At 44.2% G+C, this 17,838-nt stretch overlaps 2 protein-coding genes across 3 annotated transcripts; both read left to right on the top strand.

The window, feature by feature from the left end:
* The first annotated feature begins 8,594 nt into the window (after positions 1-8,594).
* Positions 8,595-11,042, top strand: LOC103720547 (pentatricopeptide repeat-containing protein At3g14580, mitochondrial). Of its 2 annotated transcripts, XM_008810300.4 has the most exons (3): positions 8,595-8,809; positions 9,386-9,494; positions 9,707-11,042. In XM_008810300.4, exon 3 carries the CDS (start codon positions 9,724-9,726, stop codon positions 10,873-10,875), a length of 1,152 nt encoding a protein of 383 aa, XP_008808522.2. In that variant the 5' UTR covers positions 8,595-8,809; positions 9,386-9,494; positions 9,707-9,723; the 3' UTR covers positions 10,876-11,042. The 2 variants fall into 2 exon arrangements, with proteins under 2 accessions (XP_008808522.2, XP_008808523.2); XM_008810301.4 differs by lacking the exon at positions 9,386-9,494.
* Positions 11,043-15,436: 4,394 nt separating this feature from the next.
* Positions 15,437-17,586, top strand: LOC120105233 (non-specific lipid-transfer protein C, cotyledon-specific isoform-like). The gene is made up of 2 exons (XM_039117516.1): positions 15,437-16,246; positions 17,226-17,586. Exons 1-2 carry the CDS (start codon positions 15,894-15,896, stop codon positions 17,233-17,235), a joined length of 363 nt encoding a protein of 120 aa, XP_038973444.1. The 5' UTR covers positions 15,437-15,893; the 3' UTR covers positions 17,236-17,586.
* Positions 17,587-17,838: the final 252 nt, after the last annotated feature.

Below are 17,838 nucleotides of genomic sequence, written 5' to 3'. Positions count from 1 at the left end.
GACCCTCGGGGCATCCCGACCTTAGTCGAGGAATCGTTTGTCAGGTTGATGGGTTTGGGCACGCTCTATCGACCTGCGACGCTTCCCGAGGTCGAGGGAGTTTGGGACTCTACGATCGACCCTCGGGGCATCCCGACCTTAGTCGAGGAATCGTTCGTCAGGTCGATGGGTTTGGGCACGCTCTATCGACCTGCGACGCTTCCCGAGGTCGAGGGAGTTTGGGACTCTACGGTCGACCCTCGGGGCATCCCGACCTTAGTCGAGGAATCGTTCGTCAGGTCGATGGGTTTGGGCACGCTCTATCGATCTGCGACGCTTCCCGAGGTCGAGGGAGTTTGGGACTCTACGGTCGAACCTCGGGGCATCCCGACCTTGGTCGAGGAATCTTGCGTCAAGTCGACGTTTCATCGTCCTGCGATACTTTCCGAGGTCGAGGGAGTTTGGAGCTCTACGGTCGAGCCTCGAGGCATCCCGATTTTAGTCGAGGAATCTGAGGATCACAGACGACCCAACATTAGAGGAGAATTATAATCATTGAAATAGGCAAATCATTTGCAGAAAAGAGATTGAGTCCATAATCCTGATTGTCTTGAACCCCTAGGGGTTTCATTGGTAGTACATTCGTAGATTCTCGGAGTTCCAGCTTCGCGGAATCAGAGTCCCCTCTAGGGACTTCAATTTGTATGCTCCGGGTCGTTGTACTCGGGCGATTTAATACGACCCTTCCCAATTTGGGGCGAGCTTTCCTTGCTCGGTCGGTTGAGAAGCCTCGGCTCTCCTGAGGAAGAGGTCCCCTACTTTGAAGAGCTCGGGCTTGACTCTGGAATTGTAGTATTGGGCCGTTCTCTATTGATATCTCGCCATACGGACCCGGGCGACCTCCCGTGTCTCCTCAACAAGGTCCAAGTTGTTCCTGAGCCGAGAAGAATTGGTGTCGGGGTCGTAATGTTCCACCCTTGAAGAAGGGAGGCCGATCTCTAGCGGGATGACGGCCTCGGTGCCGTATGCTAGGTTGAAGGGGGTTTCTCCCGTAGGCAGTCGGAACGTAGTCCGGTATGCCCAAAGGACGTTGTACAAGTTCTCGACCCACTGTCCTTTGGACCGATCAAGCCTAGCCTTGAGCCCCTGCAAAATAGTATGGTTAGTTACCTCAGTTTCCCCGTTTGTCTGGGGATGGGCAACCGAGGTGAAGCGGTGGTCAATGCCGAGCTCAGAGCAAAATTTTCTGAAGTGGACATTGTCGAACTGCCGACCATTGTCGGATATAAGGATACGGGGTAGTCCGAATATGCAAATTATGGACTTCCACACGAAGTCCCGCATCTTTTGCTCGGTGATCCGGGCTACAGGTTCGGCTTCGACCCATTTGGTGAAGTAGTCGATGGAGACGACCAGGAACTTTATTTGTCCGGTGGCCAGGGAAAAGGGCCCCAGAATGTCAATCCCCCATTGGGCAAACGGCCAGGGGGCGATGATGGAAGTCAGCAGGGTTGAAGGTCGGCGCTGGATATTAGCGTTCCGTTGACACCGGTCGCACTTCCGGACGAAATCCGTCGCATCTTTCTGGAGCGTGGGCCAGTAATATCCTTGCCGCAGGATCTTATGGGCTAATGCCCGACCCCCCAGGTGATTTCCGCAGATTCCTTCATGGACCTCTCGGAGGGCATAGTCCGCCTCAGAGGGGCGGAGGCATCTGAGAAGAGGGGAAGTAAATGATCGACGATAAAGTCTGTTTTCGTACAAGACATACCGAGGAACTTGGCGCTTGACCCGACGAGCTTCTGTCTCGTCATGGGGTAGGGTTCCGTCCTGAAGATAGCAGACGAACCCGTCGATCCAGCTCGGTTCAAAGTCGATACACATGGTAGGTTCTGGTTCCTCCGTGCTGGGAGCCTGTAGGTACTCGAGCGTTGTCTCCTTGGGAAGCTCGCTCATGCGGGAGGTCGCCAGCTTGGACAACTGGTCTGCCCTGAGATTCTCCGCTCTGGGAATGTGCCGAATATCAAAAGAGTTCAGAGTAGACGTGAATTCCCGCACCTTTTGGAGGTATTTCTGCATGGATGGCTCTTTTGCTTCAAAATCCCCTTGAATCTGGCTTACCACCAGCTGGGAATCACTGAAGGCTCTCAGGTCTTCCATTTTCAGTTCTTTCGCCAGCTTGAGCCCGGCGATGAGAGCCTCATACTCAGCCTCGTTGTTCGAGGCCGGGAACTCGAGGCGCAAGGCTTGCTCGGCCACCACCTCGTCTAGGCTGGTGAGGATGAGTCCGGCTCCGCTACCCCCCGAAGTTGAAGACTCGTCCGAGTATAGGACCCATGGTAGCCTTGGGGCTTCCTCCATGGATATGGATGGCAGCTCGGGGTCGTCCGGCAGGGTACACTCTACGATGAAATCAGCGAGTATTTGAGCTTTGATAGCCGGCCTGGGCCGATATTCGAGGTCAAATTCTCCGAGCTCGACCGCCCATTTGGCGATCCTCCCCGCGCGATCCGACCTTTGCAATATTTGCTTCATAGGCTGGTCGGTCAGTATAGCTATTGTGTGGGCTTGGAAGTAAGGCCTGAGTCTCTGTGGAGTGATTGATTAAAACCCCATTTGATTTTGATGAGCTCAAAGCATTTGAGTATATCTTGTGATTACTAATGAATTCAATTGAGTGTTTCAGTGAAAATCCTGTCCAAGTGTCTCTAGATTTGGTTCATAGTATTTTGGATAAGTTAAGAAGTCTGCTGAACCAAAGTCTGAGACTCGAGTCGACTCCCGAGTATCACGAGTCGACTCCAAGCATATCAAGTTCACTGGCACGAGCTCGAGTCGACTCCAGACTAGTACGAGTCGACTCCGACTGAGAACAGAAAGAAGAACAGAAAGCCTCATCTCAGAACCTGTCAACAAGTCGACTCCTGAAGTGCGCGAGTCGACTCCAATGTTCAACGAGTCGACTCCAGGGTAGTAAGAGTCGACTCCAAGAGGTACACAAAGAAAAGGTCAGAGAGCATTTTATGGACTCTGAGATTCGAGTCGACTCCCGCAATACGCGAGTCGACTCCGAGACTGTGCGACCATCGACAGACAGAAAACCATGTTACTGCCTCTGAGATTCGAGTCGACTCCCAGACAGCTCGAGTCGACTCCAAGACAAGCTTCACGTCAAAAGGCAGAAGACCAACTTTCGGAAACTGAGAGCCGAGTCGACTCCAAGGAAGTTCGAGTCGACTCCAAGACTGGATGAGCCAAAAGACAGAGAATCGGGAGTTCGGGCTCTGAGATTCGAGTCGACTCCAAGGACAGTCGAGTCGACTCGAGTGGACAAAATTCAAAATTGGATCCACGGACTTCTGTGGATGAGCCGACTCCAAAATTGCCAGGTCAGCTCCAGAAGTTGGCGAGTCGACTCCGGGTCAAGACGAGTCGACTCCCAGTCGTGACGGCAACTTTAATTCAAATTTGGAACAGTTGCCGAGTCGACTCCGGAAAAGCTTGAGTCGACTCCCGCTACAGCCGAGTCGACTCCTGATCGCGCGAGTCGACTCCAACCCACCAACGGTCATATTGTCAGGCTGCGCAGAGTGTGCAGAACGGACAGAAAAAGCAGTGTAACGGTTAGTTTCCGTGGGGGTTGGCTTAAATAGCCACAGAAGACTGTAGCAAGGGGGAGAACAACCATTCCACTCCAAGCATTCAAGCTTTCAACTCTGCAACTTGTTCTTCAACGAAAAAGAGGGAAGATCTGCAATAACTGCATCCAACTACATCTTCTCAACATTAAAAGCTTCCTCCTCCTGCATTCAAGTTGACCACTCTTTCAAGAGGAGACCAGAAGTTCAAGAAGCCATTCCTCATCTCCGATCTAAAAGCGTTTGAGGCTTCTTAACTTCATTTATTGTTCATATTGTTTTTATCTGCTTTTTGAGAAGCTGTTTTCTGTTTTCTTTTACACACTGTATTTACTTGGTTCAATCGGAGGATTGAATCAAGGGGATTAAGGTTGGTTGGTGAGCCAAGTTAAAACCAACGTGTGTAAGGGTTTGATTGTGAGCCCGGGAAAACAATCGGGGTTGGTTCTAGTCGGTGAGCCCGAGAAAACCGACCGAGTTCGTTGTGAGCTCGTAAAACAACAAGTTTGGTTGTGAGCTTGCAAAACAACCGGCTGTAATCCAAGGGGGTTATAGTGAATTCCCAAGAGAGACTTGGGGAGTGGACGTAGGAGCAAGGGGTAGCTCCGAACCACTATAAAACTCTGTGTTTGCATTGGATTGTCTCTTCTCTTCTTCCTCTCACATCACTCACAGCACTTAGGATTAATTAAATAACTTGCAATAGTTTTTAATTAATCATCCATAACGTTTTAATTATCCAAATTAATTTAAAACCCAATTCACCCCCCCCCCCTCTTGGGCTGAATCGGCGCCTCGGTTGGTTGCCTTACTCTGTGGGCCGCCACGTAGCATTGCTTGGCAACCAGCTAGTCTCCGCGGGCCTCGCCCACTCCTTGGCCGATGGGGAACCGCATGAGCAAATGGCGGGTTGAAACCACGGCTTGCAGGGCGTTTAGCCCCGGCCACCCAAGGATGGCGTTGTAGACCGAGGGCAGACGGACCACAAGAAAGTCCGTCCTCACAGTGCTCTCCCGGGGAGCGAGGCCAACTGTGACAAGGAAGCTGGCCTCACCTTCAACTGGGACCGAATCTCCGGTGAACCCAACCAGTGGGACATTAATTTTCCGGAGATGTTCTTCTGGCAACCCCATTTTTTGGTAGGCATGATAATACAAAACGTTGGCTGAACTTCCATTGTCAACTAGGACACGTTTTACATCAAACCTATTTACAACCATAGAGATGACCACAGCGTCATCATGAGGGGTCTCGACCCCTTGTAAGTCCTCGTCCGAGAACGAGATGACTTCATCAGTACGCGGGCGCTTTGGGGGTGCTCCCTGGGCGGCTGCTCCTGCCGAGGCCCTTCCAATCATATTGATGGTGCCGACGATAGGCCTGTTGTCGTCCGGATTTTCGGGCGGTACGGCGTTCTCCGTCGGCCTCCTTTCCTCGCGTCGGTTCCTCACGAACCGATTGAGTACTCCCCGATGGATAAGCGCTTCTATCTCGTCCCGAAGCTGGAAGCAATCCTCCGTGTCGTGCCCACGGTCTCGATGGAAGCGACAGTACTTCCTGAGATTACGAGGAACCCCCGTGTCTCGCATAGGGGGCGGGGGTCGGAAGTAGTCCCGACCCTCGATTTCCATCAGGATCTCGGCCCGGGGAGCATTGACAGGTGTGTAGTTCTCGTACCTCTCTGGGTACGTCCGGGGCCGTGGTGGAGACCTCGGTCGAGGAGGGGTCCTCCGCTGAAGTCGTCCCTGCTGCCGGGGCGGGCGCCTCAGTCGGGGAAGATTCTTCTCTCGACGGAGGGATCGGCTCCTTTATCGGCCGCATTCCTCGCAGCGTTTCTTCTGCTTCTTTGAGGCGGGCTCAATTGCTCCCCGCCTGGAGGCGACCGCCTCCTCGGCCTTAGCATATTTCCGGGCTCGAGCCAGCATTTCAGTAAAGTCGGCCGGAAAGCTCTTCTCGATGGAGAAGAGGAATCGGTAAGAGCGAACCCCAGTCTTCAGAGCCGACATGGCTATTGACTGGTCTAGCTCGCGAACCTCCCACGTGGCGGCAGTAAAGCGGTCCAGGTACTCCTTGAGGGATTCCCCCTCCTTCTGTTTGATGTCCAAGAGGGAGTCTGACGTCCGTCGCTGGCGCCGGCTGGCAGCGAAATTGGTGGCGAACTGCCTGCCGAGTTGCTCAAAGGAGGATACCGTGTTCGGCTTTAGTCCAGAAAACCAAAGCCGAGCAGTCCCTCGAAGAGTCGCTGGGAAGGCCTTGCAGAGTACAGCCTCCGAGGACCCTTGTAAAGCCATAAGGGCTCGGTAGCTCTCCAAATGGTCGAGGGGGTCGGTCATTCCGCTGTAGGGCTCTACTTGAGGCATTTTGAACCTCGCGGGGACCGGCTCATCCTCGATCTGGCAGGAAAATGGGGACTTGGTAGTGAACTCGAAGTCTCCCTCCTGCCTCGCCTTCTTGCTGTGGAGCGCTGCAATTTAGCGCTCCAAATGCTCAACTTTCCTGTCGAGCTCCCCCACCTGTGGGATTGTCGCCGTGGTCTGCGCCGGCTCACGGTGGTCTGGGGCTGACTCAGCCTCAGAAGGTTGGGGTCTCCTGTTGAAATCTTCCCCCGGTAGCTCTCTCTGGGGAGAAGTCTGCCCTTCATTGTTGGCTCTGGAGGAGCCATGCAAATTCTGGCCTGGGAAGACCGGGCCGTTGGGAGGACATTCCGGCGGGACCTGGGCCTGCGGGGGGAACGTTGGTAAAGCCTCCTCGCGTCGCAGGCCCTGAACGGCGGCGGTCAGGGCCTGGACTTGCTGTACCAGGGCATTGAACTGTTCCGGCTGGACCTGAGGAACTGGGTCAGCCGGAGTAGGCGAATTCTGGACGGAGCGTCCAGGACTTTGTGGGGGACGCCGGGAGATGTTGGAGGCTCCTTTACTTCTCAACTTCATGATCGCTACTCGGGCCCTTCCTCTTGCGCCAACTGTTGCTGGAAATTGGACCCGGGGGTGATCTTCGGTCGAAGAGTGGGAGCGGCAGGTCCTCACAGGGGAGCGGCAATCCGTCGACGAGCGGCGTCCTCCGTCCGGGTGCCTGCAGACAAACCGGTGGCCGGGTTTTCCGGCGCTGGCCCTCCGACGCTCAAGTCAGATGGGGGGCAAAGAGAAGAAGAACAGTGTTTATAGAGTGCGGAATCTCCCAACCCCCCTCTGAGGAGCAAAGGCCCCCTTTATAGGAGGGTCGGTTTACCTGTGATGTGATGGGGCGAGGTCACTGTACGGTTCGGCATGTTGCTCGGATCGGCGCACGATCATTGCATTGATGTCGGAGGTGAGGTCGTCGTACGACCCGAGGCAGCACGCGATCGGGAGAATCATTGCATTGATGTCGGAGGTATGGCCGAGATCAGAGACTTATCATCGTTGATTGGACTCTGCCGAGCTGACTTGCCGTGGAGAATCGCGGGTCCGTAGATAACAAGAGCCACGCGCATTAATGGTAGAGTAAGCCGGAGATCCGCATTAATTGTGGAGTAAGCCGGACATCCGCATTAATTGTGGAGTAAGCCGGAGATCCGCATTAATTGTGGAGTAAGCTAGAGATCCGCATTAATTGTGGAGTGAACTGGGGGTTTGCAGGGGTCGTGCGCAATAAATACCGGGGCAGTGGCAGGATATGGCCCTTGGCCGGACCTCGGAGGGGTATGGCCGTAGTAGGTGGCTGACAAGATAAACCTTGGGTGTCAGGAATTTTCCGGGTCGGAGGTTCTGAGGTCGGATGTCTTGAGGTCGGATGTCTTGAGGTCGGACGCCTCGAGGTCGGACGCCGACTTCGGCTGTCCGAGGTTGGCGGTTGTGCGACTTCTTAGGGGTACTTGTGTCACTGGGGAAAAAAGCCTTATTCCCCCAACACATATAAGAGTTAAATAAGTAAGGAGAGAAACAATATACTTATAAATCTTTTGTTAGATTGATTCTGTGCGATAAGATGTAGAAGAAAATAACTTTCTTCAATAGGATCTATTTGAAATATGCTACCAAGACACATGGTTTATTCTTTTTTTCTGCTTTTCCTTTTTATTTGGACTCCTTCATGGCCAAGATGCCTGGTTTTTCAACATGCCCAATTTTTCTTTTTTTTGAATTTTTTATTTTTTTTTTAAATTTTGAAGAGGGCTCTTCTTTCCTCTCTTCTTTCCGTTTATCTCCCTCTGTTCTATCAACCAAATGTCAGCCTTCCGTCGTGTTCTTAAGGGTGTTTTGGGGAGGAGAAAATTTTAATTCAAATTTACTTGTTTTTAGGAGAATTAATTTAAGAGGACCGATACAATACTTAAAATTTTTACCCAGATAAATTACAGTAAAATATTCTAAAAATTTATGACCATTTATATTATTTTTAATGGTGATGCATGTTTATTAATTTATCGTATAAATAAAAATATATAGATTTATTTATAATTTGGCTGAAGTCTAAAGCCAAAGTTCTGATTTTTGCCTCTCTTTCAATCACCTGTTGCAGACTTTCTCCTTTTCCATGATTCACATTTCCCAAACGGACTCAAATGGAAGCGAGCACATCTCTCAAAGCATTCCGAAGGACCTACAATTTTCTTTTTTTTTTCAAATGGACTCAGGTATTAGATGGGAAGTGAGCACATATCTCAAAGCATTTTGAACCATCTGCATTTTTTCCAAACGGACTCAAATAGCTTTAAGGAAAGCAAGCACAAATCAAAGCGTTGCGTGATGGATGGGAAGGAAACTTTTCATTCTACCCGGCTCAGGCCCATATCTCAAAGCATTCCGTGATGAGATGGGAAAGGTCTGACCGGATGGGAAGGAAAATTCCCATTTTACCTAGCCTTCCGGTTTTAACCGGTTTACCTTTGCTTTTTTTAGTTTTACCCATATTGAAATAAGAGAGAGAAGCCTGGGTAAAAAATGCTTTAGGTACCGAATAAAAATTCTTAATTTAATTTTATTGAGGCGTGGCGTGGGGGAGCCTCGGTCTTACCACGGAGTTGCTGCGGCTTAAGCAGCAATGGTGGAAGCCTCCCTTCTCTGCTGATTCCTACCGTTCTCACCTCCATCTTCTTTCTCTCTGGCTGGCATCCCCCTTCTGAAGAGAGCATTCGTAGGTCTCCGATCGGTTCGGTTTTCGGCTTGTTTCTCCACGGATTCACGACACCGTAGCACTGTTTTGAAGGCAAAGTACGAAACTTTCGCTTTCTATGCTTCAAATTCGACTTTTTGGTGGATTTTGGTGACCTTTGGCGGTATCTAAGTTTATATAATCCTGTTCGTTGATCTTGAGTGTTCTTCTATCTTTTAATCCAATGAACTGAATATGTTCTGCCAGTTGTGTGCTTGAATTGGGCGTTTTCCTTCCATTGAATGTCATTATTTATGCCTTGTTTTCTCAGTTTTAGTTGCATAGCAAAGTTTTCTTCTATTATATGGCGATTGTTAGACTTGAATTGTCTCTGAACCACCGCAGCTTCTCACTTCGGCCGCTCTTTTGCTGCCGTCTGCCGCTCTCCTTCCCTGATCCCTCTTTTCTCTCTTTCTCTCCACATAAATAACTACTTCACGAGTCTTCAAAGCAAGCATTTTCAATGGATTTTCTGCTAAATTTCATGGATTCTTTCTTATTATATTTGCTTATTCTTTTATTTCATCTTAAATGGTTTTATAAAGGTTAAAGCTAAGTCATAAAGCCTTCAAAATCTTCTTGGTTTATTGTTATTGTTAACTTACTGATTCGTGTTTGTCAATTTGTCTCTTTAGTTGAAATTTGGATAACCCTGATGAATTGAGGCAGTATTCTGATGGTGTTGAAATTTGAAATACCCATGAGATGGCCGTCAAGTTGGAACCTTGTCAAGATTAGGGAAAAGTAAGGGAATTAGCTACCATGTCTTTGCTTTGTGTCTCATTAGCTTTGCTTGTCATTTGCAGAACTTTGTTGATTGCTTCCACCCCCATTGGTGACTATGCAGTTGCAGGATTAATAAATTTTCAAATTGCATATCCCTGTTTCTGCTTACATAAAATTTTGCTGTGAAAAAATTTTGAGCATTGCTAATGTGCATAGACTTGTCAATGCAGGAACGGTTAAAGCACCTATGGCTGTTTATAAGAAATTGGTTCCTCGAGCTATCTTCAATTTTATACATGTTGATGTGGGAATTATCAGAATCTCTAAATATTCAGTAGCTTCTTTGTCAAGATTTGGGTATGCACAGTATAGTGATGATTTTTGGTTGAGAAGATTGGACCATAAGGATTGGCTTGCACCAAATGAAATCCTGAAAATATTTAAGAATGTCAGAGATCCAGAGCTGATTATTGGTGCATTGGAGAAGGCCTCTAGTCGTATGGATTATAAGCCTAGTGAGGCTCTTTACAGTTTAATAGTTGAGAAGCTTGCTTGTGCACGGAAATTTGGTGTTATTGAGGATCTCTTGGAGAGGTCAAGACTTGAAAAGTGCGGACTTTCTGATGAATTCTTTCATAACTTGATAAAAATATATGGCAATGTTGCGAATCATCCTGAACAAGCCATTAGGACACTCCTTAGGATGCCAGATTTTCATTGTTGGCCAACAACTAAGACTTTCAATTATGTGCTCAACATGCTTGTGTGTACTCGGCAGTTTGACATCATCCATGAGGTATACTTGAGTGCCCCCAGGTTGGGAGTTAGTCTTGACACCTGCTGCTTTAACATTCTCATCAAGGGCTTGTGTCAGTGTGGTAAATTGGATGCTGCCTTTTCCTTGTTACATGAAATTCCAAAACAGGGATGTAAGCCCAACGTCACAACTTATTCAACGCTAATGCATGCTCTTTGTAAGCATGACAGAGTAAGTGAAGCATTTGAGATATGTGAGAGAATGGAGAGAGAAGGTTGTCATCCTGATACGATATCCTTCAATATATTGATTTCTGGTCTTTGCAAACAAGGGCGAGTGGCAGAGGGGATGGAACTTCTAAAGACAATGAAACTAAAGGGGTGCTATCCAAATTCAGGAACTGATCAAGCACTTATTTATGGCTTGCTTAGCACTAACAAATTTGTGCAGGCTAAACATTTTATGGACATGATGGTCTCTGAAGGGAGGAGGCCTAGTTTTTTGTCGTACAAGATGACTATTGATGGTCTTTGTAGTGAGAACCTTTTAAATGATGCTGTTGTAGTATTGAAACAAATGGTACAACAAGGATTTGTTCCTCGGATGGGTACTTGGAAAAGGATCCTTGAATGCATGTTCTAGAAGATTAATCATTGTTGTTCCCTCATTGTAATAATTTCTATTGCTGTCAGCTGATGGAACAAATTGATAGAATGGCCAACATAAAATTCATTGATCGCGTGAGCATATAAAAGCCTGTATTTTCTAATATGTTGATTTGCAAAATTTAAAGTATATTTAAAAGTGCATTTTAATACTGAGTTTCTCTATTGTTGGTAGTACGTTTTATAGTTTGACCTCTAGTTACAGGTGATATCTTTGGGATTTCCATCTGTGGTTTCCTCTAAATTGACACCATATGGCATTAATCTAGTAGGTTGTACTATTAAAGCAAGTCAGTTTTTTCCAGACTCCTTTTGCCTTATGTGCTGCCATTATTTGTTGTCTTTATATTTGGATGCTCCTGTTGCTTTGGTGAAAATGCATGGACGTCAACAACCTTATCGTCATATCTAAGCTGCTTTTCTTTTCTCTTCTTGACCGTTGTGTTGCTTTCCTAGTGTATTGTTCCATCTAGAAATTATGTCCTGCATATCCTGGTTGCAAGTGTCATGAACTGTATGGTTAGTATTCGTCGAAGTCCGAGTTATGACTTTACCAAGTAAAATGGATGATGAAGTCGCTTCCCAATTTTTTTTTTCTTTTCTACTGCAGTAATGTGTATCTTGTCCCTCTGGAAAAGTTTGCGCTCGGTTTAGATATGTTTTTTATCAATATTTTAATACTCCAACACTAGATTTGGCTATCTTTTTTCTAGTTTCTTATTGTTCTTCTGCTTTTGTTAGTATTCACCTTCTTTCTCTTTTTGAGCCATCATAAATTAATTATAGTAAGGATAAAGCAAGGGCTTGCAAGGGCGCCCCTTCCATGTGCAACCTTTTGGGTAAAGTTTGGCTAGGGCTGGGTTTCTCCTTTAGTAAGTGACATGCTGAACAAGCCATCAAGATGCTCCTCAGAATACCAGATTTTCGTTGTTGGCCTACAGTTAAGAATTTCAATTATGCGCTCAACATGCTTGTTTATACTGGGCAGTTTGAAGTTATCCACGAGGTATGCTTGAGTGCTCCCTGATTGGGAGTTGGCCTTGACACCTGCTGCTTTAACATTCTCATTAAGGGTTTGTATCAGTGTGATAAGTTGGATGTGCCTTTTTCTTGTTTCATGAAATTCCAAAGCAGGGATGCTGGCCCAATGCTACAACTTATTCAACACTAAGGCATTCTTTTTGTAAGCATGATAGAGTGACTAAACTGAAGCATTTGAACTCTGTGAGAGGATGGAGAAAGAAGTTCACTATCCTGATACAATAACCTTCAATGTACTGATTTCTGGTTGTTGCAGACAAGGATGAGCAGCTGAGGGCATGGAATTTCTAAAGATAATGAAGCTAAAGGGGTACTATCCAAATTCAGGAACTAATCAAACACTTCTTTGTGGTTTGCTTGGCACTAATGAATTTGTGGAGGCTAAACATTTCATGGACATGATCTCTGAAGGCCTAGGTTTTCTGTCATACAAGCTGACCATTGATGGCCATTGTTGAGAACCTTTTAAATGACGATATTGGTATGGTACTGATGCAAGTGGTACAAGGATTTGTTCCTCAGGTGGGCACTTGGAATGGGATCCTTGCATGTTCTAGAAGATGGACTATTACTGTTCCCTCGTTCCATGACTTCTATTGCTGTCAGCTGATGGGAGTGATTGATAGAATGGCCAATGAAAAGTTCATATTGGTCGGGCGACCACATTTTTTTTATTTACCATATGTTGATTTGCCAAATTAAATGCATATCTAAAGATGCATTTTGCAATCTTTTTCTAATGATTTTCTCAATTGTTGGTTGTGCTCTTTATAATTTGAGCTCTGGTTACAGGTGATATCTTTGGATTTCCTATATCTGGTTTGCTCCAAATAAACACCATATTGCATTAATCTCGAAGGTTATGCTATAAAAGTAAGCCTGTTTTTCCCAGATCCTTTTGCCTTTTGTGCTGCCATTATTTTCTGTCTATATATCCTTTCATCCTCCCTTCTCCTTGATTTATTAAGCTGGATAAGTTCCTCCTCCTTGCTTCACAGGAATGCACCCAACCAAGACCCAGTGTGCTTAATCTTTAGTGTTTTATTATTCAGTTACTATGTTTATAAAGGATGCAAACCTCTTTCCTTCTGTATGACATACTGATACATGTTTTCCTACTCACAAATGTGTCTTCGATATTTAGTGACCGATATTTCATAATTAAGATGAATGAAATGCTCTTAGCTTCCAACCAAATCCATGCAGGTCCTTTCTCGACCCAGTGTGGTAATCATCCAATGGTGTTAACTAGTTCTGATGTTCCTGTGGGAGTACTTGAAGATTCCCATGTAGCTGTAGATGGTGCAGTATGGTATACTAATCTAGGTAATCAAGTTTGGAGCTGCCTTTGATCATTGCAAAGACGCTCGAAGTCGAGTCAACAGAATAAGTTTAGCAACTTTCAATAGCTCACGAAGCCTCTTATCTTGGGAATGTATCAAATGTCTGATGAAGAGCCCGGTACCAAGATATCTTAAGTTGAAGTTGATTCAATGGGATTTGCCTCATCATGAATGTGGGGGCAATCGAGGGAAATGCTGCTTTTGACGAAAGTGATTAGTTCAAGAAATGCATTCAATAGATGGTTATTGTTTTATCAAATATAATTTTTTGGATTGAAGCATGCTAGAGAAGTTGAGCATGCAAAATAAAGACTTGTTTAGATGCGTGGACTAAAACTGGAATAAAATAATGCTTCAAGAGGAAACCAAAATTTAAAAAAATGGTATTTTTTAATTTTTTTATTTGACTAATTATAGAAAAAGGGGGAAAAATCAGCTATAGCCAAAATTAGCTATTCTTCTTGTCTAGGAGTTTGACCCAATGTTACAACCATAAATGGAAACTCGTCCATTCACACATATAATTTCATATCCATAATTATTGATGACAGCCAAAATTTTCTGTTTTTTTTTTTTTTTTTGCTGGAGCACACGGATGTATTTTCTTTAGATTGGTTTAAATAGAATTTGGATTCATCCTAGAAAAAATTAGAATGCATATACTCATCTCCATATTGTGCAAATATTCCTGAATTTTAAATTTTTGCATGAGTTTAAAAAGTTCTTATCAAAAAATAAGATCAAGCCAATGAACCATTAATGCAAAGTTTTTACAGTATAGATATCTTCTTAGTGGACAGTTATCATCTTTGTAATACTCGAAAAGAAACTTTTAAAACAGGGAAGCAATGGTTTCCTTTCATATTCAAGGAACAACTATTATTTCCAAAATAAACATATAAGAGGAGGTAAGGTTACTTGACATTCACTTATTTTTTTTCTCTTTCTTTTTTAATAAAACAATGGTCTAGCCACCTCTTCATTTTATAGATCATTTTATGGAGATAAAAATGATGAAAATGAAAGAAAATCCTCCCTTTGTACAGAAATAAAAAGAGGAGCTCAAAGAGCTACCGGACTACATTAGCTCATAAAAGCATAGGCCCTGGACAAACGAAAGATCAAATCCCCATCAACATAAAAAGGAAGAAAGGATAATATTACAACACCATGAGCCCGAATTAAACAAAACAGCACTGTTCTTCTAAAGAGAATGAGAGGCAAGTTATAAGCTGTGGCATCGAGCATGTGGGAAAATATGTTACATTCTCTTTGGACAAGCAATACAGTCATTAGGGAAGGTTCTAAACGTTAGGGTCAGGTGTTGGACGAGCTACAAGCATCTCTAAGATCAATGGAGGCGAGATAATGGGAGATTCAATGCATAAATGTAAGCTAGCATTGATTTAGTTCAAAATAGATCTTGGTTGGCATTATTAAGTTTGTTGTAGTTATGGAATGGATAGAGGCATCATCGAATTGTGCTCAATAGAATGAATTATCTCTCATCTAGTAATAAAATATCTGATGGTGCATATGCAACTTTTCTTTTCTTTTTTCTTTTATTTTTTGAGAATTGCAAAGTTAAAAAAATATATAATGCAGTTTTGCTATATATGGTCTTAATATTCTTTCTGGATTTTTTTCTTTCAAACAATTTCAACTTAATTTGGTAATGCATTATGTAGAATGTGTATAAATTTTCTTCCCCTTCATGAATCAATATTTAGCTAATCTATATATATCTAGCGGTAAGTGAATTGTTCCAACTTAAAATTTTCTTTACTAGTCATCGTAATTGATCTATAATTTTTAAGCTTCGCTTTTGTATTATTTATCGATGTAGGTGTAATATACCTAGTTCCTACAGTTTATGATTGCTTCCACAATGTATAGATTTTTCACTGCTTGAGCACACTATATAGATTTAAAAGAAGCAGCACAAAGGATATCACAGAACCTGCACTCAAGAAGAGTAATGCTATATTTAGCATGATTTCTAAGTTATCCAATCATTTTTAGTTATATTATTTTTTTTTAAAATTATTATTTTGAAACTAAAGGATACCCACCATATCTCATATAGGCTGGAATCGAGGCTCTCATTAGACCAAAAACTATAGCTTAGTATAATCGAGAGACAACGTAAGGGCCAATGCCCTGTATAACCGAACTCTAGTCCCTTGCCTAAAATGGCAGTATTTTACCATTCAATCAGAATTGGTACTTCAAATGTATCAAACATTTTGGGATCGAATGGGTACATGATAGCATTATCAAGCACAAATTTGCTATATTGCGCCTGGTGTTGGCATTAACTATTCACCTTTCCCAATGCCAAGGCTTGGCTTCCCTGAATTGAGTGAATTCCCTCCTAACGTCTCTCAGCATATCCATTCGTCTTTCCCAATGCCATCTGAACGGACGAGGCTTGATCTCCCACCCCGGCTAAGATTTATTGGAAAGCTCAATCTTCCCAGTAGCTGAAAAAGCCCAAAGGCCATAACTCCCCTCTATATAAAGCCCACTCCATCGCACCACTTGACCCAAGCCATCACAACAGCGTTGTCTTGTCTTATAACAAAGTCCGGTTACACTGACAGCATTCGTGATGAAGGCCACCACCTTGTGCTCCCTCCTCCTCCTCTCCTCCCTCCTCCTCCTCCTCCTCCTCCCGAGGGAGGCTGCCGCCGCCGTGAACTGTGCTGTTGTTGCTGCCAAGGCAGCACCATGCCTGAGCTTTGCGACAGGCAAGGTCCCGAGGCCTCCCGCGGCGTGCTGCGCCGGGCTGCAGCAGCTCGCACATCAGGCCGTCACGGTCGCCGACCGGAGGACCACTTGCCATTGCTTGGAGAACGGAGTGAAGAGATTCCCCGGGGTGCAAGACAGGTTCCTCAGCAAGATCCCCGCAGCTTGTAACATCAGAGTTGGCTTTCCAGTTTCCCGCAACACCAACTGTGACAGGTGAGTGCAAGAGCCAGGAGCTAGAGTTTGATGATTACTTTTAGCACAAAGTGCAACTTTCATATATATTCTAGTTCTTAGTAGAAAGTCCTTGGCAAGTGAAGACAACCATCCTTGATGGCTTATTTCATTTTTCTTCCAACCTGTGCCAATAAACCATCTTTATCATATGTGGCAAAGTTTATGATGCAAGAAAGAACTTAACCCTCCGTTTGGGAGTTTTTCAGGAGAGGAGAAAAGAAGAGAAAGAAAAACTTTAATGAGAAGGAAAAAGAAAAAGAAATAGAATACACTTTCCTCTCTTTTTGTTTGGGAGTTTTAGGAGGAAAAAAAAAGTAATTTCCTTCCTCTTATTTGGGAGTTTGGAGATAAAAGCAAAAAAAGCATACATTTTTAACACTTTTACTAAAATACCCTATAATATATTTATCCTTTTAATTTGGTACTTTTTTAATTTAAGAGTAAAATAGGTATTATATAAAAATTATTAAGTTCCAAATTCTTTCTCCAAATGAGAGAATTGGAACCTAAAATTTTTCCTTCTATTCCCTCCTATTCCCTCATTTTCTTTTCTTTTCCCTCTACTAAAAAACTCCCAAACACCGAACTTTGTAACTTTTTCTTTCATTCCATTTCTTTCTCCCCAATTCCAAATTTTCAAATGGAGCCTAAGTGACAAAAAATATGCAGCACAATCCAAGAAGTGAGGTAGAGAAAAGTTTGGCAGGTCTTGAATCACTTGATGTTTTTGATGCTTTATACATATAGTAATTGTTATCAATTTGCATAAAAAAAAAGTGCCTCCTAAAGGGTAGCAGAGTAGTTTTGGACAGAATAGGGTCTTACAAATTTAAGGTGTCCCCCTTAGTTATTTGTTTCATCATTTAATTGTCTTCAAAAGTTTTTGTGGTAACTATTTAGTTTTTTTTTTTTTTTTTTTAGTTAGGATAATTTGTATGTGTTTCTTTCCGTCTTGCAGGATTAAGTGAACTGGGGAGTTGGCGAGAAGCCAGCAAGTTATCGTATGTCTCATATAAATAAAGGGATCATTGGCTCTTGCTTGAAGAAGGTTTAGCTATACATGCACATGTAATCCCGCATCGATGGATCAATAAAATTATCTTGATATAAATAAGGTGGTTCCTGATCACTTATCGACGCAATGTAGATCTTGCAGAGATGATATGGTCATGCGCAACCAAATGAGATGAAGTAGGAAAATGAATAAGATGAACTTACGGCCGCACAAAAGAAGGGGTGAATCTAGGTAACATGACATGAAGATGAACAGATTGATAAAAAGAATTGCATTAACATGAGAATGAGTGGCATGGAGATAATTGGCAACATGTCATGCTGTGTAGCTTATAGCAGCATCCACATCTATAATTTTTAAATTTTGAAGCCCAAGCTCTCCACATAAAGAATCGTAATTGCTTATTTAAAAGCATCCAATATAAAAAATTCAAAACATGTGACAGAAGTTCTTCACTCTAGAAATTAACTAAATCAAAATCTTTGATTTCTTTTCTATTTTCTTCATGGTATGGATCATGAACAATGGTTTGCATAATGATAGACCATAACATCCT

Source organism: Phoenix dactylifera, unplaced genomic scaffold, assembly GCF_009389715.1.
Source record: "Phoenix dactylifera cultivar Barhee BC4 unplaced genomic scaffold, palm_55x_up_171113_PBpolish2nd_filt_p 000240F, whole genome shotgun sequence".
NCBI classification, from domain to species: domain Eukaryota; kingdom Viridiplantae; phylum Streptophyta; class Magnoliopsida; order Arecales; family Arecaceae; genus Phoenix; species Phoenix dactylifera.
This window is presented reverse-complemented; position numbering and strand designations above follow the sequence as displayed.

Excerpts from the sequence above, each read along its gene's own strand:
- LOC103720547 (XM_008810301.4), top strand. The coding sequence starts at position 9,724 with ATGGCTGTTTATAAGAAATTGGTTCCTCGAGCTATCTTCAATTTTATA.
- LOC120105233 (XM_039117516.1), top strand. The coding sequence starts at position 15,894 with ATGAAGGCCACCACCTTGTGCTCCCTCCTCCTCCTCTCCTCCCTCCTC.